Below are 23,432 nucleotides of genomic sequence, written 5' to 3' on the forward strand. Positions count from 1 at the left end.
GTAGCTTTGTGGCAGAGTACCTCTTTTACATGCAGAAGGTATGAGGTCCAATCCTGGCAGCCCCAGTTAAGTGGATTAGGTACTGTAGAAGTTTTGAGAAATACCCCTGCCTCTGAGATGGAGATGGGCCTCCACCGGTCAGTATCTGGGCTAAAAGACCAGTTATTTGTGTCATGGACAAAGAAGGAAGAAAGAAACTTTATTATTAAACATTACACCTTTATTTATTTTGTCTCCTCGGCTGCAGCTGCATTCAGCTGCAGGATGTATAGTGTATGCATGTGTGTGTGTTATAATTATATTGCCCATTATGTTCTTGAGCAGCTGAACAAACGCAAGAAATTGCCAGCGAAACTGCCTTGCTGGCTCAGCCAGGATTCTGTAATACTATGTATCATAAAGCATGAGACAGATCCCACAAATCCCCCCCTTTTTTTGAACTAACAACACAGCTGGTGCAAACCTCTTAGTAGCAAGGAGGACTTTTCACCTGCAGGACTGTTTATTTTGAATGCATGCAATCCATGTAAAATAGTAGTTGTCAGCCTACTCAGACCTTGGGGCCCCTGGATAGGTCAGGAATTGCTGCCCTCTTCCTCCTTCTTTACCGTTTGTTTGTGGCCATGCTGTTAGGGCCTGATGGGAGTTGTCCAAAACATCTGGAAGGCACCAGTAGTGAGTTCCACCCCAACTGGAGAAAGGCCAACGATGAAGAATTAAGTTACAGTGGTACCTCTGGTTAAGAACTTAATTCGTTCCGGAGGTCTGTTCTTAACCTGAAATTGTTCTTAACCTGAGGTACCACTTTAGCTAATGGGGCCTCCCGCTGCCGCTGCGCGATTTCTGTTCTCATCCTGAAGCAAAGTTCTTAACCCAAGGTACTACTTCCAGGTTATCAGAGTCTGTAACCTGAAGCGTTTGTAACCTGAAGCGTTTGTAACCTGAGGTACCGCTGAATATCTGTTGTACAATCTGTAAAGGATAGATCTGGGATCACCCAACTTTTTGAGCCTGGGGGCACACTTGGAAATCTGAGACATGTGACACAAAACACCCCTTTCATTGAATAAAACGGTTGATGTTCATATCCTGCCCACAACAAACAAAGCAGAGACCAAAAGAAGTCGACACACCTCACCCTGAAAAAACAGGAAAACCCTGTTTGCAAAAAACAAAACAAAAAAAGAAGAAAACCCCAACAACCTCATTAAAACTAAATTAATAATGGGAGGGTCTGGGGATCTTGGAAAGCACCAAGGGGATATGAGGGCACCATGTTGCAATGTCAAGAAGCTTATAGTTGGATAGGGCTTAAGAGTACTCAAAGTGGTGTTCAGAGCCAGTTCAGTCTGCCAATATCTAGTCAAACATTGAGCAATTTCTTTTGAAATAGGACTCTTTCGTTTGTGGATGTACTTGTTTACTTGATTCCTTCGTGCCTGTGGGTCTGTTTGGTTTGGGCCATGCGGGGCTATTGATAAGGGACATTACTTTGTACCTTGGCCAATACCTGTACAGCGCTTCGTTTGCACAAAACTGAGCAACTGGAGGACTACTGTCATGTTTACAGTAGGTGTGTGCATGTGAACACCTTCGAATTGTTGAAAGCCAAATAAATGCAGGGCATTACCTAACTAAAATTGAGGCAGCACAATAAAGACCTGCTCTAAAGTATATTTCAAGTAGATTTAACATAATTGCTGCATGATTCGGAGCCATGCCATGCTGCATAATGCCCATTAGTTTCCATAGCCTAGAGCAGGGCTCCTCAAACAGTGATTGCTGGCTGATAGTGATCTGTGAGCTTCGTTCATGTGGTCCTTGGTGCCTTGTGCTTGGAGACGGGAGACGTCACATCCATCACGCTTAATAGTCATATTGATTTTAATTTCTTTTATATTTTGCTTACATTTCTTGATTCTGTGGAGTACAATATGTAAGAAATAAAAGATGCAATAACAATGCAATTTTTAAAAAATAACAGTAACAGGAGGTTCTCAGGAAAATAGAGTCCTTTCATGCAATCGGCAGCATAGCACTGGTTGCTGGTGCCTAGGGCAGGCACACGTGCACTGGGTGGGTGGGGCATCAGCCCAGCCCTTGATGCTGCCAGAGCGACCCCATCCTCGCCTCCACTGGTGCAAAGTGGGACCATGCTGCTGGGGGAGCCCAGTCAGCTGATGTGGTCCTTGGTGGGTGGAGAGGAGCACTTGGCTACGATGTGTTGCGCTGGGGGTCTGTGCCCCCTCAGAAATTGTGTGCCCGGGGCCATGGCACCCCGGCACCCCCACGCTACGCCGCTATGTGCAGTACTTTTCTGTCCGTGGAATAAGGCCAGCCCCTTACATGTGCTGATTGTGATGAGACCTATATATTTGCTTGTAGCCCAGGGCTGTTTACTCCAGGTCCCAGGACACAGCACGGCATCCAACTAAATCATTGTGCGTGCGTGATGGCTTCTGTGAGCACAATGGAACTTTTCCTTCCCTCTCATATCCCTGTCCCCAAATCTGCTCCAGAGGGTTAGGGAAAAACCCTAGAGGGCATTTGGGTGGTGCAGGGGTGGGGGAGGGAGAGAGAGGGAGGGGAAGTTACGTTGCGATTGCAAAAGCATTCAGCACATGGGATAGTTTAGCCGAAAATAACCCATAGGCCACATTAGCACCATGCATTTATAGCAGTATCATGCTTTCTCCAAAGAATTCTGGGATCTGTAGTTTGTTAGCGGTGCTGAGAGTTGTTAGTAGACCCCTATTGCCCCTGTAATATTATTACAGAGTGGCTTAGCAATCAGTCCCTCTTCACAGGGAACTCTGGTACAGTAATTATAGTTCTGGGAGGAGAATAGGGGCCTCCTAACAATTCTCAGCACCATCATCAAACTACAGCTCCCAGAACTCTTTGGAGAAAGCCATGGCTGTTTAAAGTGACATGATAACACTTTAAATGTATGTTGTGAATGTGGTCATAGTCTGAAGGTATGCAATTATCTTGCTTCTGAATCAAAGGGCAAATAGGAGTTTCGTCACTGTTTGGAAAGGGAACTCCCCTAGATCCTTATGCTGTGAGTAAAAAGCCTTGCCTTCCATGGTAGGATGCAAATACAAGAAATCATATCTGGTGCATTGTAACTCTTTGGCATTTTCTGCTTATTTCTCCTTGTCATCATTTGTAAGGATGCGTAATCCTTAATTCTCAAACCCCTTACGTTGATTCAAGGTGAATAATCTTAACTCCGCTTCTTGTCTGAAGCTGTCTTCTAGCCTAGTACACTATTTATTTCTCAGTTTTTTGTTTTCTAAACCAGCCGTGTAACAAAATAGAAGACATTTCACAGTTCAGTGAATTGACATCTGCAACAGGATGCTATTCCCCCCCTTGTCTTAATTTGTTGTTGTTTTTTTAATTGGTTCCCCCACCCTTCGGTTTGAATTCCATTTTTAATTGTGTTGGTTCATGCAGAGTTTTCTTTTTTGAAAGCAACAACAGCGATGTTGCATCGTGTTTCCAATTTCTGCTCCTGGCAGATCAGCTTCCATCTCAGAGTCTTTCCTACTTAAAGCATTTGCAGAATTCTGTTGCACCTCTCCTTCGTACCAGAAGCTGGGCAGGTGGCCTGAGGATTTGTCAGTGTTGGCGATTGTGTGCAGAATTTTAAGTTTTGGAAACCAGGCTGCAGGAAGGACCAGGAAGGTCAAAATCTCTGGGTGCACTACCCATGCTGCTACTTCCCAGCCCCCCCCCCCCAAAAAAAAAGACAGGGGGGAAAGGGGAGAAGAAAAGAGCAAATCAGCTTAATTTGGCTACCCTGTTATCAGTTAGTTAGACAAAACAGACTGTGCTAAGTAGAGTCTAGGGAGACCTGTATTTTAGATGAAGATGACTCTGGTCTACACATGCTAGTATATGCATTAGTGACCTCTACTGGAGAAGGACAGAGCAGAGTGTGCCTTAGCAAGTGTGTTGTGTTTAGTTTAGTGATAGCTTTTGCTAGCACATGGCTGCTGCCGCCTAATTGGACAGATTGAGCACTTCAGTGGTCTGGGCTGGAGAGGGAGGTGGGACTGCCTACAATAGCTGCACAGCGGTTGGAGCAAATGTAAGATTCCTTCTAATCCCAGCACACTCCTATGCAACAAAATTAATGTAACAAGGATTTAGGAAGGAAATTCTATAGATGCAGGAAGTACAGGGCTGAACAGCTTGGAGCTTTCTGCACTGTGTTGCGGGATGCCTTAGGTTGTCTCTTAACTGTGACCTTGTATAGGATTGGTCTAGACTAGGGGTAGCCAACATGGTGCCCCCCCCCAGATGTTGCTGGACTCCCAACTTTACATGAGCTCCAGCCAGCATGACCAATACAGCCCTACCTTGGTTTTTGAACAGCTTAGTTCTCAAACGTTTTGGCTCCAGAATGCCACAAGCCTGGAAGTGATTGTTCCGGTTTGCGAACTATTTTTGGAAGCCGAACATCCGACGGGGCTTCCGCGACTTCCAATTGGCTGCAGGAGCTTCCTACAGCCAATTAGAAGCCGCGCTTTGGTTTCCCAATGTTTTGGAAGTCAAACAGACTTCCGAAACGGATTCCGTTTGACTTCCAAGTTACGACTGTATTAAGGGAGGATGGCAGTTAATAGTCTGACAACATCTGGTTGTGGAAGCCTTTTAGACCATTCTCCTCCTCCTCCTTCCTCATAAGATACACAACAAAAAACTATAATACAGCACATTAGTGAGCAGTTTCAAGCTGTTGTGATGACCCTACATAGAGAACATCATATAAAACTCTTTGAAAGCTATTCATCCCTGCAGTCTCTAACTACTGGGAAATAAATATTTAAGAATAAATATTATGTCACACCATAGCATTGCTAAGTGTGAACCTCTTGGGTCAGAGATTTTGTTGGATCATAACATTTATGTCTAGACATTTCAGCAATGTGCCACCCTAGACAGCCCATAGTGGGAAAGCGGAGAAACCTCGTTACATCCCTCCAATCTTCTTCCAACATGTAGTCCACACAAATATAAACTTCAATAGAATCACTTGTTAACTCTCGGGAAAACAGATGTATGTGGGGACGCCAACTCATAAAGTGCCGTTCAGAATTGGTAAACATCGTAAAAATATAAAACAGAAAATAAAAGTGGAAATCCTAGTTAAACATTACTTACAGTATGGGTGCAGGGCATGAGATAGGAGATTCTGGTTTGCTGAGCAAGTTGCTCCTATAAAGAAGGAATATATTTAGATATAAACTCCTCTATGTGGATTACGAGGCTTCATACTAGAGAAGGCTTAACGACAAAGCATAATATTTGTTTCTGTTAAGATAAGAGTATGAGTTTCCTTCAGAAACATGATAGTAATACGTTCCTTCACAATGGGGTCACCTCAGCAATTAGGGGTGCTGCATTTTGGGGGTATCTGTACTGCTTTTGATTACAGTGCAGTGGCTGTCAGTCAAGTCATAGCATGATAAATGTGAGATTTGTGGTGTAGTATGTAGTGTGTAGTAGTATATCAGCTTCTTATTTTAAAAAGCTGGAACAAGGCCTTTTGAAGTTAGTTAGGGTTAGCTGTTTTAGGAGACAGCGGGTTATATTTATATCTGTGTATGAAACAAAATGTGAACCAATTTTGCTTGGATATGCTGCATCAGAAAAATTTGTCATAAGCAGTTTATCAAGAAGTGCTACACAAGTTTTGAGTTTGATTGTACTGTGTGTGGATAAATACAGGTATATAGGCTGCTGGGCTGGGGAGACGAATCTCTGTAGTTTATTGCGGTGTGTTAAATATTGCTTATAAGTTGAGTGTTTAAACAGTATACAGTGGTGCCCCGCAAGACGAACGCCTCGCAAGACGGAAAACCCACTAGACGAAAGGGTTTTCCGTTTTGGAGGCGCTTCACTAAACGAATTTCTCTATGGGGTTGCTTCACAAGACGAAAAAATCTTGTGAGTTCCCGTGGTTTTTTTTTGCTCCCCCCCCTTTCCTAAGCCGCTAAGCCGCTTATCAGCTGTTCCGCTGATAAGCCGCTTAACAGCTGATAGCTAAAAGCCGCTAGACCGCTAATAGCGCTAATCCGCTAAGCTGTCAGTGGGCTTGCTTCGCAAGACGAAAAAACCGCAAGACGAAGAGAATCACGGAACGGATTCTTTTCGTCTTGCGAAGCACCACTGTATATTGTGAAAATTATGGTTTGAGACTGAAGTATTGGTTCATGACAGCTTATTAGGTGTAACACACTTCCTAGAGTGTGTAATTTTGTATGCTTTTACAACCCCCCCCCCCTTGATAAAGAGTTTCGTGAAATTGTGTTGGGACCACATCTACTTGCACAGTTATTTTTGTTTTGTCTTTGACTGTGTACCCATGCTTGTACCCTGTAAGTGTTTGCATTTTGAGAACCAGCATGGCATACCATCCAAACGCTGATGAAAATACGGCCGTCCTATTCCATAATTATTATTTAACTATTTATACCCTGCCCATCTGACTGGGTTGCCCCAGACGCTCTGGGCAGCTTCCAACATATATAAAACACATAATAAAGCATTAAATATTTTAAAACTTCCCTAAACAGAGCTTCATTCAGATGGCTCGGTGGTTGGATAACTCCATACGCTTCAACATTTCTCCGATGAAAATAGCGACATCCTACCATACCCTCCAGCATTTCTCTGAGGGAAGCAGGGACGTCCTAAGGAAAAGCGGGACATTCCAGGATCAGATCAGAAACTGGGACAACTTCTGTACATCTGGGACTATCCCTAGAAAATAGGGACACTTGGAGGATCTGGTGTGGTGTGCTGCAGGGATGAGGAACCTGTGGCCTTCCAGATGTTGAAGGACTTTAGCTCCAGCTTCCATCAGCTTCAGGGTAGCATGGCCAATAGTCAGGGATAATGGCCCTCGGATTCCTGGAATGCCACAGGTTCCCCATCCCTGGCATAGTGGGTAGGGTGTATGTCTGGAGGGGGACCCCTGTCTGAAGCCCAAGAGAGTGACTGCTCATCAGTGCTGACAACAATGAGTTAGATGGTCTGACTTTATATAAGGCAGCTTCCTATGTTATTCTGATCCCTCCTTTCCCCTTCTCTTTGATCAAGGTGGCCCAACTTTTCATACCAAGTGGGCCGCAAGAGTACTTCAACACAGAACCCGTGGGTCACAAACTGAATTAAATTTCCATATCGTAAATTAAAGTGTTTGCAATATATTTAAGATGATTTAAAATACACAGGTAATATATACCCTCAAAGGCACAATTAATAGATTTAATTATTAAACAAAGGTATGCACTTTCGATAACAACGCACGACACAATAAATAAATTTTAAAGGCTTTAATATGTTTTTTTCCTGAATGTTGATGAGGGCCACGAAAGAAAGGCCTTGCCTGCGGCCCGCAGGTTGAATTACCCTGTCTTCGATATATTTATTCTATTATTTCTACAGCCAGGGTGGAGAACCTCTGGCCTTCCAGATGTTCCAGATGGTCCTTGACCATTTGGGCTGTGGCTGATGGGACTTGGGAGGATGGCAGCTTCCTCATCCCCTGCTCTGCAATCTTGCAGGCATAAGCTAGGCTGTGCTTCCCTTCAAGAGGATCACTGTGTTTCTGTTTGCTAGCTAAAAGGACAACTATAGTGGTTACAGGTGAGAAGGCATTGCAGGCAGACAGGTGGGCAGACTCTGCACCCAGCATCGAAATGCCACAGAATTCTGCAGGAGGGATAGTCCCATTTTGATTCTTCTTTTGCCAGCCCTCAGCAGGCTAGTATTTCATTTTTGCAGGCTACATAAGTTTTGTGGGCTTTTTTGTAACTTTAGCAGCTGCCATCGCTTTCCAACTCACTCCATGCTGTTTCACAATCACAAAATCCGTCCATATAGCCAGAGAAGAAAGAAGATGATGTCGGTGGTATAACATATCCAATCACATTTTCAATAACGTGCAGTCTCTCTCTACTCTCCCTTAATTTTTATTTTTCATTTTTGAATATGTCCACTAAATGTGGAAAATGTTGCCTTTTTATTTTTAACATCTCCAGCAGGCTTTTATTGCTGCAAAAATGCTGTTATTTAACATGAGCAGTGATCATGTACTAGACACAGATTCAAACAGATAGATGGGGTTTAGACAGATTAGAGGGCCAGTTGTTCTTAGGAATTGATAGCTAAGGCTCCCTCTGCTTCTCACCTGTATTGAAATTGTTCCTCAGAGGCAGTTGTACATTTTTGCCTATATCTTATCTGTCTATCTATCTATCTATCTATCTATCTATCTATCTATCTATCTATCATCCATCTATCTATCTATCTATCTAATTTGTATTTGTTTCAAACATCTGTATTTGTTTCAAACCCTATGCCCAGGTTTCAGTGTTCGAAACTCCCATTGTTCTAGGTCAGGGGTCAGCAAACTTTTTCAGCAAGGGGCCGGTCCACTGTCCCTCAGACCTTGTTGGGGGCCGGACTATATTTTTTTTGGGGGGGGGAATGAATGAATTCCTATTCCCCACAAATAACCCAGAGATGCCTTTTAAATAAAAGCACACATTCTACTCATATAAAAACACGCTGATTCCCAGACCGTCCGCAGGCCGGATTTAGAGGTGATTAGGCCAGATCCGGCCCCCGGGCCTTAGTTTGCCTACCCATGTTCTAGGTGCATTTTGCAACAGGGAATTTCATTAGTGCGAGCAGCTTCTGAGCTCTGGACACAATACTGCGCTTAAGATTTCAGATTAAAACTGCAGAGTGGAAGGAAAGGCGGACCTTTTTCTGCCTCCCCACTTCCAGCTACTCTCTGAAGACTGGAGAAGAGGCCCCCTTAAGAATATTAGAGGGGTGGACAGGGGAAGGACTACCACCCCATGTGAAAAATGAACATAATATTTTAGCTGCAGCTCATTCATTTTCAGGTTTGTATTCTTGTTATAAAAAAGTGCCCCTATACATTTCATTGTTGCACCCATAACCTCGGTTTAAGGTGCCATATAGCTCCTGGCTTTCATATCTCAGTTTTTAACCCTGCCAGGTTTTCACAGAGCATACAAGTAGATAAAAATAAATGTAAAATATCTCCAGTAACTCAATAGACATAGAAACAGCAAGCCCAGATAGAATGAATGTAAAATGAAGGGATATATTCCCTTTGGGCCGTTGCACTACCTAAACGCTTTATTTGGGCTGGAGGTCACCAGCCAGCTGCCTCTCGTTGTGACCCGGCATTATAATTCGGTGACTTATTAGGGTGTAAGGATCCACCTGAGCCTCTTTTAAACTGAGTAGGACTTAGCATGCAGTTTGCACAAAGTGAGAGTGCGGCTGGGGCAATGAGCCGTTCTGTGTCCTGCCATTCCACGCTGGAGCTGTCAAGCCCTGCTGTGCTCTTGAGATTGCTTTGGCTGACTGCCTTTGATGCAGCGAACCTTAGCAGAACCCGCCAAAGGCATTTCTGCATGAAGCCGTGTCACTTCTCTCCTCAGGTTTTGGAGAGAGAGTGCTTGTTTTCTTTGGTTGCAGCTTGGTGATTCACTGGGCGGTGAGGGAGCTACTTATCACACATCCTTGTTCTCCTGCTCTTAAGCCCGGGGACTTTCAGAATAGTTGACGTTTTTATAAACATCAACTAATAGCAACAGCAGTGTGGCATAGTGTCAGAGCAAAATTGTAAGGAGACCAAAAAGTTGATCAAGCCGGTCATGACATTATGTTTGCGGACCGGGAACAGTTATGGACCACCGGTATCAAATTTACGGCATGTAATGCCTTAAAAGAAAATATTATGAAAATGATTTATAGGTGGTACATGACCCCAGTCAAGCTTGCGAAGATTTACCATCTGCCCAATAATAAATGTTGGAAATGTAATGAAGCCGAAGGTACCTTCTTTCACCTTTGGTGGACCTGCCCAAGGATTAAGGCCTTCTGGGAAATGATTTATAATGAAATTAAGAAGGTACTTAAATGTACTTTTCAAAAGAAACCGGAGGCATTTCTCCTGGGCATGGTTGGCCAATTGGTTTCAAAGAGGGATAAGACTTTCTTTATGTACGCCACTACAGCAGCAAGGATCCTTCTAGCAAAGCATTGGAAGACACAAGAATTACCTACACTGGAAGAATGGCAGACGAAAGTGATTGACTTTATGGGACTGGCAGAAATGACCGGCAGAATCCGCGACCAAGAGAAAGAGACAGTGGAGGAAGATTGGAAGAAGTTTAAAGTATATCTTAAGAATTGTTGTAAAATAGAGGAGTGATAAAATGTCAAGGGGAAGGAAGATGTAGAATTGCAGCTAAAACTGTTTGATGATTTAAGGTGAAATTGAGAATGACAATGAGTTTAAATTTAAAATTTAATTGGCAAAAGGGGTTGTTGAAAAACTGCAAAATAAGGATGCAAAAAGGGTGAGGTACGGGGAAGTCCGAGAAACGAGGTGTATGAAAATGAGGTTAAGAAAAGATATTTTTTGGGTGTGTTTGTATTTGTTGATGTTTGTGTGTTGTTGCTGTTTAGTGTTAAAAATTGGAAAATTAATAAAAAATTATATTAAAAAAAAAAAAAAAGTTGATCAAGCCTGGGTGGAAGAAGGAGGACTTCGCTGGCTGGCCCTGGAACCAAACTGGGAGTGGTACCTAGCAAGGCCCCTTGGGGAAAATGTTCCACAGCTGGCACACCGCAGCAGAAAAAGGCCCTTTCTCCTGCCACCACCCGCTTCAGAAGGTGTTGGGGAGAAATTATAAAACTTCGGCAGGTTCTTGTGGGTAAACTTCAGCAGTAGACATGAGGGAGAGCAGGACTCCTCTTTCAGGAATCTGGAAACATTGTTGGTAGCCTTGTTGTTTTTAAATCTATCAACCTTTCTGCTTAAAAGCTTCTGAGGTAACTGACAACTTTAAAAACAAATGAAAACGATACCTCCGCCTTTAAAACAACATTTAAAACCAACAAAACCAGGCATTCCGCCTTGGTCTCCTTTGACAGAATTAAAGCAGCACGAGCTTATGGTTTTAGTGTGTTTCTTATGCTTGTTCAGGTATGTTTCCTCTCTGCCATGGCTGCAAGGAGATCAGAAACTTTTGCTACCAATTTCAACTAACCACACTTTAGTGTTATGCCTCGATCCTAAACTATGGTTTATCATAAACTATGGTTAGTTCAGACAAACCAGGTTTATAACCTATGGCTTGAATCAACTAGTCATAGTTAAGGCGGACCGTTGCCTGTCTCAGTTTAGAAATAATGCCGAGCTATGTTTGAAGTTGTGGTAAGGCTTTGCTGTTGTTGTTAAATAAGGTTTTTTGAGGGGGGCCACTCTTGGCACTCTCGCTTTAAAATTCTTCAAATTGGCTGGCCCCCTGAAAATCTACAAATACCCCCCCCCAAAGAAAATAGATAGAAGACACATGGTCCTGTGGAAGCGGACATGCTCCTTTCCATTCCTTCTCCTACCTCCCTTTTCCATTTTTCTTTTCACCAGTTCACACTTAACATTTTGTAGTTATTGAACATGCCCCTTCCTCATTGGACTATAAAATAATAACAATCATTTAATCTTTTAAATTATTATTTTGCACCTCAGGTATGTTTTTCTAAACACTTTTTTAATGCTTCTGCAAACCTTGGAGTTCCCTTTAGCATGTTGATATTCCACCCCCCCCCCCGGTAGTCCTGTTTTGGCTACAATATTCTCAGGCTGCTATTGAAGGAACAGGATGGAGCAGGGCCCGTTGGAAAGGGTGGAAATCCCAGTCGGTGTGTCACTGTTATTAGTCTAGGCCAACTCTCCCCCTCTTCACCTTATGACAGCTGATTTGTGCCCATGCGATAAGCAGATCTTATTTGCTTTCTGTTTAATGTACTCCAAAGTATGCAGCGAAAGTAATAGCCATCCGAGTCTGTGAAAACACGGCTTCCGCCAAATGAAGTTGGAAGCAACTACGTAATGAAGCCTTGCAGCATCCCTTTGAAGTACATAGCATTGTTATTGTTTCTCTTTTACAGATGGGGAACCTGAGGCACAGAGAGTCTCATAATCTTGCCCAAAGTTTCCCACTAGCCCAGCTGGAAGGAGAAGTCAGGAGTCCTGCAGCTGCTCGACACCACTGCATTGCATAGTGTGCAAGGAGGGGTAAGCAGAGCATGGTTGGTAGTTACTGGAATGAATGGACTTCTTTCCAATGACAACTGCATTGGCGCCATCAGGATAATGCTTTATTAAATGTTGTCTGCCTGCCTGCCTCATCTGGACGATGTCTACTAGGGTGTTGGCAGGAAAACCTCGCAGAGAGAAAGGTTTCACCGTGGCTCTTTGAGTTGGAATTGGTAGGAATAGACAGGGAGACTCACTAGGCTACCTAGATACATGTAGACATTGACTGCTTACTTGGTTCATCTAGTAGAAGCTACCCATATTTTTCGCTCTATAAGACGCACCAGACCACAAGACGCACCTGGTTTTTGGAGAAGGAAAACAAGAAAAAAAATGTTCAGAATCTCAGAAGCCAGAACAGCAAGAGGGATCGCTGCGCAGTGAAAGCAGCAGTTCCTCTTGCTGTTCTGGCTTCTGGGATAGCTGCGCAGCCTGCATTCGCTCCATAAGACGCACACACATTTCCCCTTACTTTTTAGGAGGGAAAAAGTGAGTCTTATAGAGCAAAAAATACGGTATTTTCACCCCCCTTCCCTCAGTCAACCATGCAGGCCAAAGTATAACAAAAGCTGCGATTCTCTGATTAAAACCACCATATCCCTTGTTCCAGAGGCCAGGCCAAGTGATGACTGATAGGATTGCAGCTATGTAGAGTTTTAGTGCCTTATCAGAATGTAAACATTCCTGTTTACAATGCAAAGAAATCCTTTATGCAGTCTTTGCAGCTAATTGCACAGTGGCCTCAGAGGGAATGGTTGAAGAAGAGGTTGTCATCATAGCTGGTACTTTAAAATGTGCTTACACAGGCAGTGGTTATTGGGGTGCAGCCTATAGGCTATCAAGGGCTACTAGCAAGGATGGCTATTTTCCACTTCCACTGTCAGAGGCAGGATGCCCCAGAATGCTAATGCTTAGAGAGCTGATGCTCTCAGGTACTGCTTTTGGGCTTCTCGTGAGCATCTGTTGAGCCACTGTGAGAACAGGATGCTGGATAAGAGGGGTCGTTCGCCTGATCCAGTGGGTTCTTCTCATGGTCTTACAACAATAATGGAATCTGGCATCTTGAGCTCTGCTCTGGTAAACTTATGCAGTGTGGCAGAACTTCTCAATCCAGGTCAGAATCTGGTAGGTGCAAATTCCATAAGCATCCCACTTTCCCCCTCTTCTCTCATTTTTTGTGGCACGCTGAGACCAGTTCCCACAAGCTTTTTAGCATGGCAGGGTATGAGTTATCACAAAACATGGGTTGAATTGCAACTGGCTGTCTGGGCAAGCAGTTACCTATCCTTTTGTCTTTTATCCAGATTTGTGACTTAACCCATGAGAAACTCTTCTACCTGTGGTGAGATTCATGTTCTGTCTCCATTTCTGGAGCCTCTCTGGGAATGTTTTAAACAAAAGAAGAAACAAGAAACACAGATTCCTTTGTGTTTCCTGTCCCTTCTGCCTCCTCCCCACTTGTTTAAACCCATTTCTATGAAGGGGTGCTTCTCCTTGTGTCCAGTCGCAACCCCCCAAAAGCCATCAAATGCCAAGACATTGAAAGCTTTATGTAAATTCAACCTCAGCTTGAATGTGTACTGTGCTAAGGGCCGGAGCTTAGTGGTAGAACATTTGACTTGCATGCAGAAGGTTGTAGGTTCAATCCCTGGCATCTCCCTGTAGGACTGGGAGACAGACTCCTGCTTGAAACCCTGGAGAGTGCTGCCAGCCAGTGTAGGACATGCTGAGCTAGATTGACCAATGGTTCTGACTCAGTATAAGGCAGATTCCTAAAGCAACACTCAACTGCCTGTTGCATTTATTTACCTTATTTTACTGCCCGCCCAATTCATTTGCATTCATTTCATTTTCATTTTTCCACAGACAAAAAAAATGGGATTGTAGATTCCCAGCCCATGGAGGTGATGCTGTCTTGGTTTGGGAAGGAAAGGACTGTAAGTAAGTAAAGTTTTAAAGATGCATTATATGGTAGCTCGATGATGATTAGGAAGCATGGAGACATGTGAAATGGACAGCAATGTGTTTTTCTCTCCCAAATTTATTTCTCTCTACGATGGGGCTGTAGTGTGCTTTGGAAGCAGATCACAACTCACCTCTGTGTCATATATTTCGCTGTACTGAGGTGATAACCAAGTGTCTCTCCATTGCAAATATAGCCAGGTTTCTTAAAGCCAGTTGGGACCCTGTTTGGAATTAACACGTACTAAGTGGGAACTGCAAGAAAAGTGTCCTACATTTATAGGACATGACTCCCCACCTCCTAAATAATTCTGGGAACTGTAGTTTGTTAAGGGTGCTGGGATTTGTAACTTTGTAAGTGGTGAAGAACAGTTCCCAGGATTCTTTGGGGGAAGCAATTTAAGCGTGCCCTAGATGTATGGTGCATATACAGCTCCTGTTCAGGATTCCATTCAACTCCATTCTAATCCCCTCCCCAACAACCAGCCCTCATGGGGTTGTTTTGGGTCCCCTCCCCTTAAGAGTCTCTCCCCCTGCAAGCCTTGGGGTTTTCACTAAGAGTGCTCATACCTTCCACTTGGTTAGTGGGTGGTGATGTTTTCACTACTTAAAAAGCAGCATTCACAGCTTGAACATTAGAAACAGAAGACAATGAATGTTGTGTCCTTCCTTTCTTAATTTGGAGCCAGGTTGATGGCAAAAGAGTCCCTCTCTGTGCTTCTTCTCCCTGCTAGAGAAATGTATATATACAGGCTGCGTACATAGAGGCTTCCCACACTGTGGCAAATATGAGTGGGGATGGGGATTACCTCCACCCACTCTTGGAAGCTGCTATTTGCCAATATTAAAAGAGACCCAGGAGATCAAATCTCACATCTCAGCTGTCTTACAGAGTTTATCCCTTACTGTGCCCATTTTACAGATTGAGGGATTGAGGCTGGAAGAGGAAAGAGCAGCTTGCTTAAGGCTATGTAGTGAGTTCATAGCAGAAGTGATTTCTAAACCAGGAACTTCCCAACAGCTTGGTCTCTGCTCTTCTCTATCGTACCAATTGTTGTCTTTTTAAAGTGGTCAGTGATTGTTCAGGTATCTTCACATCCCTAAGTTTAGCATTCACATCATTGGATTTTAAAAACAGATTAAACTTCATTTTAGAGTACTTGTAAAAGTATATGTCTGGTACTCCTGTTAAAGATTAGATAGGCACCATCTCAGTTGTTTTTTCAGCACCTAATGAAGACCTTCCTCTTTCAGCAAGCATTTTAAAGTAGAGATCATTCCCAGTCTATATTGGCACTGTTTTAAAATGTTTTGACTGTTTTATCACCTGTGTGTTTGCCATTTGGGAGGAAGGGTGGGATATAAATAAATAAAGTATTATTAGCATGTGTTGAAAGAAAAAAATGTTTGTGGAATGTCCTGGGTTTAAATGTAAGAATATTAGAACTTTATTCACAACTTACACTTGCAAACAAAGGTTTTGTGCTTAGAAATAGGTAGCCTTGAAGCTCTGACCTCTTGATGCAGACATTCCCATAGTCATGAGGCTGGAAGCTTGTTGCAGACTCAGGCAACGATGGTTAGGAAATAGGGAGCTTGCTGCTGGAGTTAGTATTTATGGTGATGCTGCACTATCTACAGCAATATTTAGGATTGTTGGCTTTTAAACCAGTGGTTGAAACCTGAGTTCAAAGCTGCTGGCTTGCACTAACCATGGCTAGTGCCCATTCAGGTAATGCTGCACCATAATTAACCCTAACGAGAGAAGGGAAGGTGGAATTAGCACAGGTAAGAGAATGGAGATCTGTGTGAGTCTGGTTTACGTTCCCAATCTCCTAACTCTTCTTAGGGGATTATTAGTGTTTACATCTGTACTAGGGTTGTATTTGGAACCCAATAACAAGAGCTTCCAACATGTGATTGTTATCGCTTCAGAGCTTTTACCACAGAATTAGCATTCCTAGAAAGTGTGTCGTAGTGATGTAGATCCTTGAAACATCCACCTATTCAATGTTGACTTGGCGTATGATACCATTTGGTTTCTTTATTGCATGGTAATGGGTACATATTGCTGTTGGAATGATGACCCTTATTAACGATCACTTAATGATTATTTTGTTAGCACTTAACACCTTTTAGCTAACATGTTGGTAAAAAGTAAACACACTTTTATTCCTTCGTTTGCTGCATGTTTATGGATGCATTGAAAACACAAAATTTTGTTAGTTATTAGTATTTTACCCCGCCCGTGAGCCATTTTTTTTGTCATGTTGTATTATTTATGTGTGTGCGATTTTGAAACAAGAAAATAAAAAACTAACTTTTAAAATTTTTTTTTAGTAATGTTATGAGTCTTGAACTAGGTGCTGCTGCTTATCCCAAGTATTTTAAGATGCAGTCCAAGAATAGGCATATTTAATTTTCCTTCTGCCAAATAAGTGGCACCAATGTAGCTTGTTTCCTCCCTGTCCTCTCCTAGTGACTCTTTTGATGGCTCTGTGTGAAACATCTGAGCAAAATTGCAGCTGATTTAGGTTTGATGAGGCCCTAAGCTACTGAATGTAATGGGGCCCTTTATATGTCCAGCTGTCCTTTGTCAACAACAAACTGTCGCTGTTTTTTATGTTGAATCTATGCTATATGGTAATTTATGGACCTAATAGGTATCTAAAGCCATTTGCACAATAACAAAATAGGAGCCTACAGAACACAAAACACTGTTGCTGTATGTAGGTTTTATTTTATTTGTTTTTATATTTTGGAAATGTACATCCAGGTTTTTTTCCCTTTAATTTTTTGGGGGCCCCCCAATAGAGTGGGGCCCTAAGCTATAGCTTGTTTAGCTTATACGTAAATCTGGCACTGGGTGTAGGGCATTATTAGTTGTGGTATTAGCACCTAAACTTACATATATTGCATAGTTTTAAAGACTTTTTCATGCTGACAGCCCTGTGCAGTTTTTTTATGTTGCTTTTATTGTGTTCTTATACAGTCATACCTCGGGTTACAGATGCTTCAGGTTGTGTTTTTTCAGGTTACGGACGCGCCAAAACCCGGAAGTACTGGAACGGGTTACGATGGTTGCTCATGCGCAGAAGTGCTAAATTGCGCTTTGCGCATGCGCAGAAGCACTGAATTGCAACTCGTGCGTGTGCAGACGCGGCACTGCAGGTTGTGGACACTGCGGGTTGCGAACGTGCTTCCTGCACGGATCACGTTCGCAACCCAAGCGTCCACTGTATTTCTGGACTCCACCCTGATATGAGAGGGAAGTAATTAAAAGCTTTTATAGCACTGCTAGATAAGATATTCTGGGTATATTCAAGCTAAGCCATTTGCATATGTGAACATGCTCTTTTCTCGAGGGCATTAGAGTCAGAGGACTTTGGTACAGGTGTGGCTGTTGAATGCCAGAAGTGCATGTTTAAAAAAGGCACTTGGCAGCAAGATAGGTTCTCAAAGCAGAAGTTGGCTTTGCCATATGAAAAGGTGCTTACAGTGTGAATCAGAAGAATGGCTTTGCCTTGGCTCTTGAGGAGATTCAGTTGCTCTGCATGTGTGCATCTTTCTTGGTAATTTGGTGGCAGAGCTTTTCTTGGTTCACATGCTCTGCAATGTTACACTGCTTGAAAATCCACCCATGAAAGTAGACACAGCTGTCATCAAAAGGCGTTAACAGGTATGTGCACACCCATTTTTAATACATTGGACACAGGACAGGAAGTAAAGGATCTGTCGGCTCAAATTAATGCTTCTTGAGAGTGAATAGCAAAGGTTCATGCATGTGATGAGGAACCCCCAACCCCAACCCCAACCCCAACCCCAACCCCAACCCCAACCCCAACCCCAAACCTGCAGTCTCTATGGGCATCTTTTGTCTTGCTGGTTGAAGTGGCTTTTCATTCCCCCTTCTATGTTACCTCCAGGCAAGTGGCGCAAGTAGCAAATAAAGATTAAATTAATTTCAGGAGGGCAGTGGGACTCTAGAATTCTCTTCCTAACTCAAGCTTGCTTGCAAATCTATGAAAATATCTTCTAAATTCAGTGCTTTTTGTTAAAGTTCTTAGATAACAGATGCTGTTTACTTGAAGGTGCTGAAGACAAAGATATTGCTTTGAGTTGTTTTTAAAAAAGAAGCTATTATTACAATTTGTAAGTGTCTCAAAAACTCAGTGAATTTACTGTTCAAAAAAACAAAAAGAGCTGTTGCAAATGATAGAAGCTGCACCTGTAGAATTTCTGCCTAGATGTCCCCCCTCCCCTCGTTGAGCTGAACAACCAAAGGTGAGGGTGCATGGAGTCTAATCTGTAAGCGAGCGTAACATTTAAGACCGTACTAAAGTCTTGGCTGCTTATGTGGCATGGGAGTTTGTTCTTTACTTTACCATTTCTGTATTTACTGAAGCTCAGCTGGAAATTGTCGGCCTTAGCCTTCATCTTGAACCAAAGCTGCTGTTGTTGTTTTTTTAAAAAAAAACACATATTTAAAATGACACAAATACTTAAATGCCAACGCTGCTAATGCATGAGCTTTAACAGGGGTTGGGCACCTCAAGCCAGGAGCCAACTGTGTCATTCCAAACTCTTTGTCTTGTCCTTGGGACTCTTCCCCAGGCCCCAGCTCTGACTGGCCCTGTTTTGCATCTTGCATAAATGGGTTTTTGTTTCTGTTTTTGCCTGGCTGGAATGTGTCCTTCCAGTCTGGCAATGCCTCTTGCTTGCTTGCCTGGATGAATGAAAGGCAGAGAGCACTGTGCGAGTGTAAGCAGAAACTAGCCTACTGTACGAAGATAGTATTTCCATTCGTTGCTCCTCTCATTTTTGCCTCTGCACAACCAGCCAAGGGGACCCTACACTGATGACAAAAAGGTTCCTCACCTTCGAGTTAGAAGGAGAAACCATTTTAAAGGCCATCCGATTTGGTGTACAGGTGTGAGAGCTCACAGGTTCCTGTGGCTTGCAGGGAAGGCAGTCTTTTAATGTCCCAAATTTTTCCTTAAACCTTTGTGGCTTTTTGCTTATGGCCACCCGACGCGTTTCAGAGCTTCCTTTATTTAACCACACTGGTTAATCAGTTAAAGTTTTCAGCCCCAGATCCCTGGTCAGATAACTGCCTGTATTAGCATATCTTTGTAGCCATTGCAAACGTGGTGTCCAAAAGCAGCCTTTACAGTGCTGCTATGAGTGTGTTGTGTGTCCCTCGGCTGTGAAATTTTCCCCAGTTGCTGACTCCCTGTGGAAAGGTTGCAGCTGTAAACAAGGTAACTATGATAAACACAAGGAGGGGGTATCCAGCAAGCAGTCATGTTGCAGGTGTAGTTGGACCACTGAAAAGATCACCTGCACGCAGATTAGCACAGCTAAGACACCTCAGGTAAGGCAGAAGCCTACTTTTGTGCGAAAGTGGCCTTTTGCAGTGTGTGGGAGGTGTCTTGTTAAGGTAGTAGGTTTGTGCAGAAAACTATGGCAAATACAAGACATTTTAGCAGCTGCTTGGGAGTAGGAGAAACTTGTTTGTTTGAGATTACAGTGCTGGTAGTCACAACCGGTGGCCAGTTTGTGGCGGAAGGAAGGTCACTTTTCTTGTGATGAAGGTCTGGAATCCATGGCCGTAAGTTGTAACCCTACCCATTGGCAAGCAGTCAGGCTCTGTAATAAAACTTGGTATAACCTGACAGTTGAGGAGTCAGAGTTACAGAACATGTGTATAGGGAGCACTGCATGTTAAGCAGTGTATCAGAACATATGGGATTTTTTGGTCTTCTTGACAAAACTTTTCTATTCCTTATCCTCAGCATTTTTTTCTCAACCATGCCTAAATTGCCATTGGTTACAGTTTTCAGAGACCAAGTAAAAATGCACACGAGAGGGAGCAATGCAGCCCACAGTCTACCCTTCTGAAGTGGAAAGTGGACTTACCTGCAAGCTGTTGAGATTCTGTTATAGTTTTGTTGATTAGAAGGATCTCACCTTTGGCACTGATCTGATCTGTCATCTTGACCATACAGTATTGCTCTCTTTGGCTGATCCTTCCTTTTTTAAAAAATGGGGAATATCTATTTATTTAAAATATTTTTGAACTGCCCTTCATACAACTAGATTCCCTCAGTACAAGGGGCAATAATAAAACAGCACAACATGCTATTTAACATGTATTGCTGGAAAAGTGGTTGCAATCTGCTCAACAGGAGCCTGCATGTTTGCACTAACATTGTGTGCAAACTGAGACTGTGTGCATGTGTGTGCTTATGGGAACATTACTTAAATACTCCCAGCCTTATTGTGGATTACATTTTAGATAAGCATAAAGTGGGGGGATTAGTACCACTTCACCCAATTCACAGTTAACCTGCAACATTAATAGTTTAAAGAGGCTATGACAGCCAATCACTAGCATGAATTAGATATATTTGTGGAAGGTATATTTATCATTGTTTATAGCTATAATAGCTAGAAATGCAATATCCCTGTGTTCAGAGGGCAATAACCTGCATATTACCAGATTATATTATAATATTACCTTATTAATAGGACCCTGATGCATGTGTCAAAATTTGCTACATGCTACATATCTGAAGCACATTTTAAACCAGCTCACATCTTTCATGGATTCTCCCATGTAATTATCATCAACTGTAGTTTTGTAGGAGTGCTTAGACACTTCTTGTGAGTCACAGGATAATTACCTACAGTATTTCAGTTTTGTAGAATATTTATACTTCACATTGATTACCATATAGATTTCTTATTATTCACAGGGTATTACAACATTTAGGGCCAAACTAGATATAAAGCCATTTACACAATTAGCAATTAGTTTTTTGTTTGTTTGTTTTATTAAATGAATAGCAAGCACAAAGGTCTGATCCAGATCAGGACCTGGGCTTGCAGGGCAGGTTGCTGGGGAGTTTAACCCCTTTTCCCCAGTTTTAGCCTGGATCAGGCCAGTCACAACTGCTGTTTACTTTTTTTCTTTTTAATTAGCCATTGTCTTCTGTTATATTCTGTTGGAAGCTGCCCAGAGTGGCTGAGACAGCCCAGTCAGATGGGTGGGGGACAAGTCATAAATAATAATAGTTACTATTATTAAATCACTGTTATTATTGACAGCTGCCATAGGGAACTGACGGGTTCTGAGGGGATTCTGAGGATACTGGACAGAGAACAGAGACTGGGGAGATTGCAGGACAGGGGGGAGAAGGAGATGTCCAGAGAATATCATGGTGGGGAGGGTATCATCATCAAAACAAGATTTTCATAATTACAAACATAACAGAAGTCAAACAATAAATAAAACACATGAAGAAGTACACAACCAAATGGAAACAATTTCCACGTAAATCGTAAGATCTAAAACTAAACTAAACAATTTATCAATAACAGCAACAAGCTCTCTCTTTTTTTAAAAAAAATATTTTTATGAGACAATTTCAACAAAACAAATTATCAATCCAAATAATCAACTACATTATTTGCCCCCCTTTTTATTCCCCCCATCCCTCCCTCTCCCCCCCCCCCCACAAAGACTTCCCTCAGCTCCCCTCTCTGGTTTGTTTGCACATTCCTCTTCTCTGCATGTTAAAAATGGTACATATCATTACCTTGTCTATCATATATTCTATTCTATTAATAAATTTGTGGATGTTTATTAGCAACAAGCTCTCTCAACACCTCCCCCCCCCCGTAAACAATACTCCAGCCCAAGGATCTGTTCAACAGCCTCAGGTTTTGTAGCTGGAGTCAGTCAGCACTTCACTCTCCCAGGCCAGATGATAAAAATTTAAAACAACACAGATAAAAATTAAAAAAACAATTTAATAGAAGAGCCCTCTCTGCTGAGCAGCAGCTGCAGGCCTTGTGATGCCTGTCAGGCCCCACCCCAAGCCAGGTGGGGAGAGGCAAGGGCAGGGCCCTTCAAGCCCTCAGCAGACAACCCTCCATCACACAGCTGTGCCCATTCTGTACCCTGCCAGGGTGTATGGCTGAGCTGAAGCTTACACCAGCATGTATCCCAGGACTGTGTAGCCAGAGGCAGGTCTGACAAGACTGTGAATGCTCTCTTGTGTCTAACTTGGCTATTAGATTGCATTTCCTGTTTGCTTGGGGTTAGTCCACATTTTTATTTATTTATTTGTTTGTTTTAATTTCTATACCGCTTTATATTTTTAATAAAAATCTCAAAGCGGTTTACAGCATATTAAAATCAATAAACATTAGCCGGGCGATGTTCCTCCGGCCTCATGAGGAGGCTCTTCAGTGGGGCTGGGTGAGCATGGGCCTGGCCCCCTAGGCCAAGTGGAAAGGGCCTTGCGGGGAGTGGCCTCACAGCCGTTAGTTGTCCCTTTAATTCCATTGTTCTCATATTAAGTATAGTTTCACACATGCAAACACGAATGGCCAGTAGTGTGCGTGTGGGGGATCCATATTGGACCCAAGTGCTAGGGTAGGGTGGGGCTTTATTTAAATGCCCCTCCCCATATAGTGGTTGAAACAGATTGAACCTTTTTTTTTTTTTTTTTTTTTTGGCAATGCAGATTGCAGTAATGGGCCCCTCAATCTGGATTGGGACCATAGGGTTAAAGCCCCCAACCCCTGTATAGTAGGGGGCCTGATATGGACTCATGCTGGCAGCTTGTAGAAACACCACACTTTGCTCAATGACCTAGTTAAGTTCACTGCATAGCTTGAAAGGGACTTTAAATTATATACCTACCTGAGTTGTTCCTCTTGCTTTGCCTCCTCTATTCTCCTGACTTAAATGAGTCCTGGGTTTGTTCCTCCACTTCTCTGTGAAGCTGTCCATTAGTCTCCCCACCCACCTCCTTTCTGGAATTGTGGAGGCTGATGGGCCAGGAGGCACTTTGTATTCTTTGGGAGAAGACATGCTGGCACTCCATCTCACTGTAGTTTGAATTCATATCCCATAGTTCCCTCCACCAAAAAGACCCCAAGCAGAGCAACAAATAAATGTCACCATGTCTCGTTCTGCCCTCGCTTGCACCCTTAAGGAAGCAAGATGGCAATATAGAATCAAAGTGTCCACCACTTCATTAGAAAATGCAAAGATGTTAATTTTTTTGTTATTTGAATTTGGCTCGTCTTGACATTGTAGGAAGGGATGGTGACTTCATCCAAACAAAACCCCAATGGAGGTCTGGTTCTGACATGCAACTTAAATGGTGGTGTTGGTGAAGTTGTGTGTGTGTGTGTGTGTGTGTGTGTGTGTGTGTTTTAAATAAACAGATAAAATTTTAAAAGCCTAATTAATCAAACAGGAGCTGCCACCTTGACATTCCGCTGT

At 42.8% G+C, this 23,432-nt stretch overlaps 2 protein-coding genes and 1 long non-coding RNA gene across 9 annotated transcripts in view; 2 read left to right on the top strand and 1 right to left on the bottom strand.

Moving 5' to 3' along the window:
• The window catches only part of FOXRED1 (FAD dependent oxidoreductase domain containing 1), a 233,671-nt gene extending 211,025 nt beyond the window's left edge, over positions 1–22,646 (top strand). Inside the window, exon 12 of the mRNA XM_081844421.1 lies at positions 22,626–22,646. The gene's annotated coding sequence lies outside the window, so the exon portion shown is untranslated. The remainder of the gene's footprint in view (positions 1–22,625) is intronic.
• Positions 1–23,432, top strand: part of ST3GAL4 (ST3 beta-galactoside alpha-2,3-sialyltransferase 4) — a 171,224-nt gene that overhangs the window by 88,798 nt on the left and 58,994 nt on the right. For 3 of the 6 annotated variants that reach the window (XM_081844448.1, XM_081844437.1, XM_081844435.1), the window contains exons 3-4: positions 12,022–12,148; positions 14,036–14,110. Coding sequence is in view for 2 of the 6 variants with exons in the window: in XM_081844447.1 (XP_081700573.1) it covers positions 14,068–14,106 (39 nt within the window). In the remaining 4 variants the exon portion in view is untranslated. Of the gene's footprint in view, positions 1–12,021; positions 12,149–14,035; positions 14,111–22,356; positions 22,398–23,432 lie in introns of those variants that run through there. The other 3 variants (XM_081844447.1, XM_081844440.1, XM_081844446.1) reach the window with 3 other exon arrangements.
• LOC309331912 lies at positions 1,243–23,400 on the bottom strand. Of its 2 annotated transcripts, XR_014152007.1 has the most exons (4): positions 22,845–23,400; positions 20,051–20,164; positions 5,176–5,229; positions 1,243–1,920 (listed from the first exon to the last, which is right to left on the bottom strand). It is a non-coding gene; the product is annotated as an uncharacterized lncRNA (long non-coding RNA). The 2 variants fall into 2 exon arrangements; XR_014152008.1 differs by lacking the exon at positions 22,845–23,400 and having other exon boundaries at positions 20,051–21,353.

The sequence above is a fragment of the Podarcis erhardii genome, assembly GCF_964252035.2.
Source record: "Podarcis erhardii genome assembly, chromosome: 16".
NCBI classification, from domain to species: Eukaryota; Metazoa; Chordata; class Lepidosauria; order Squamata; family Lacertidae; genus Podarcis; species Podarcis erhardii.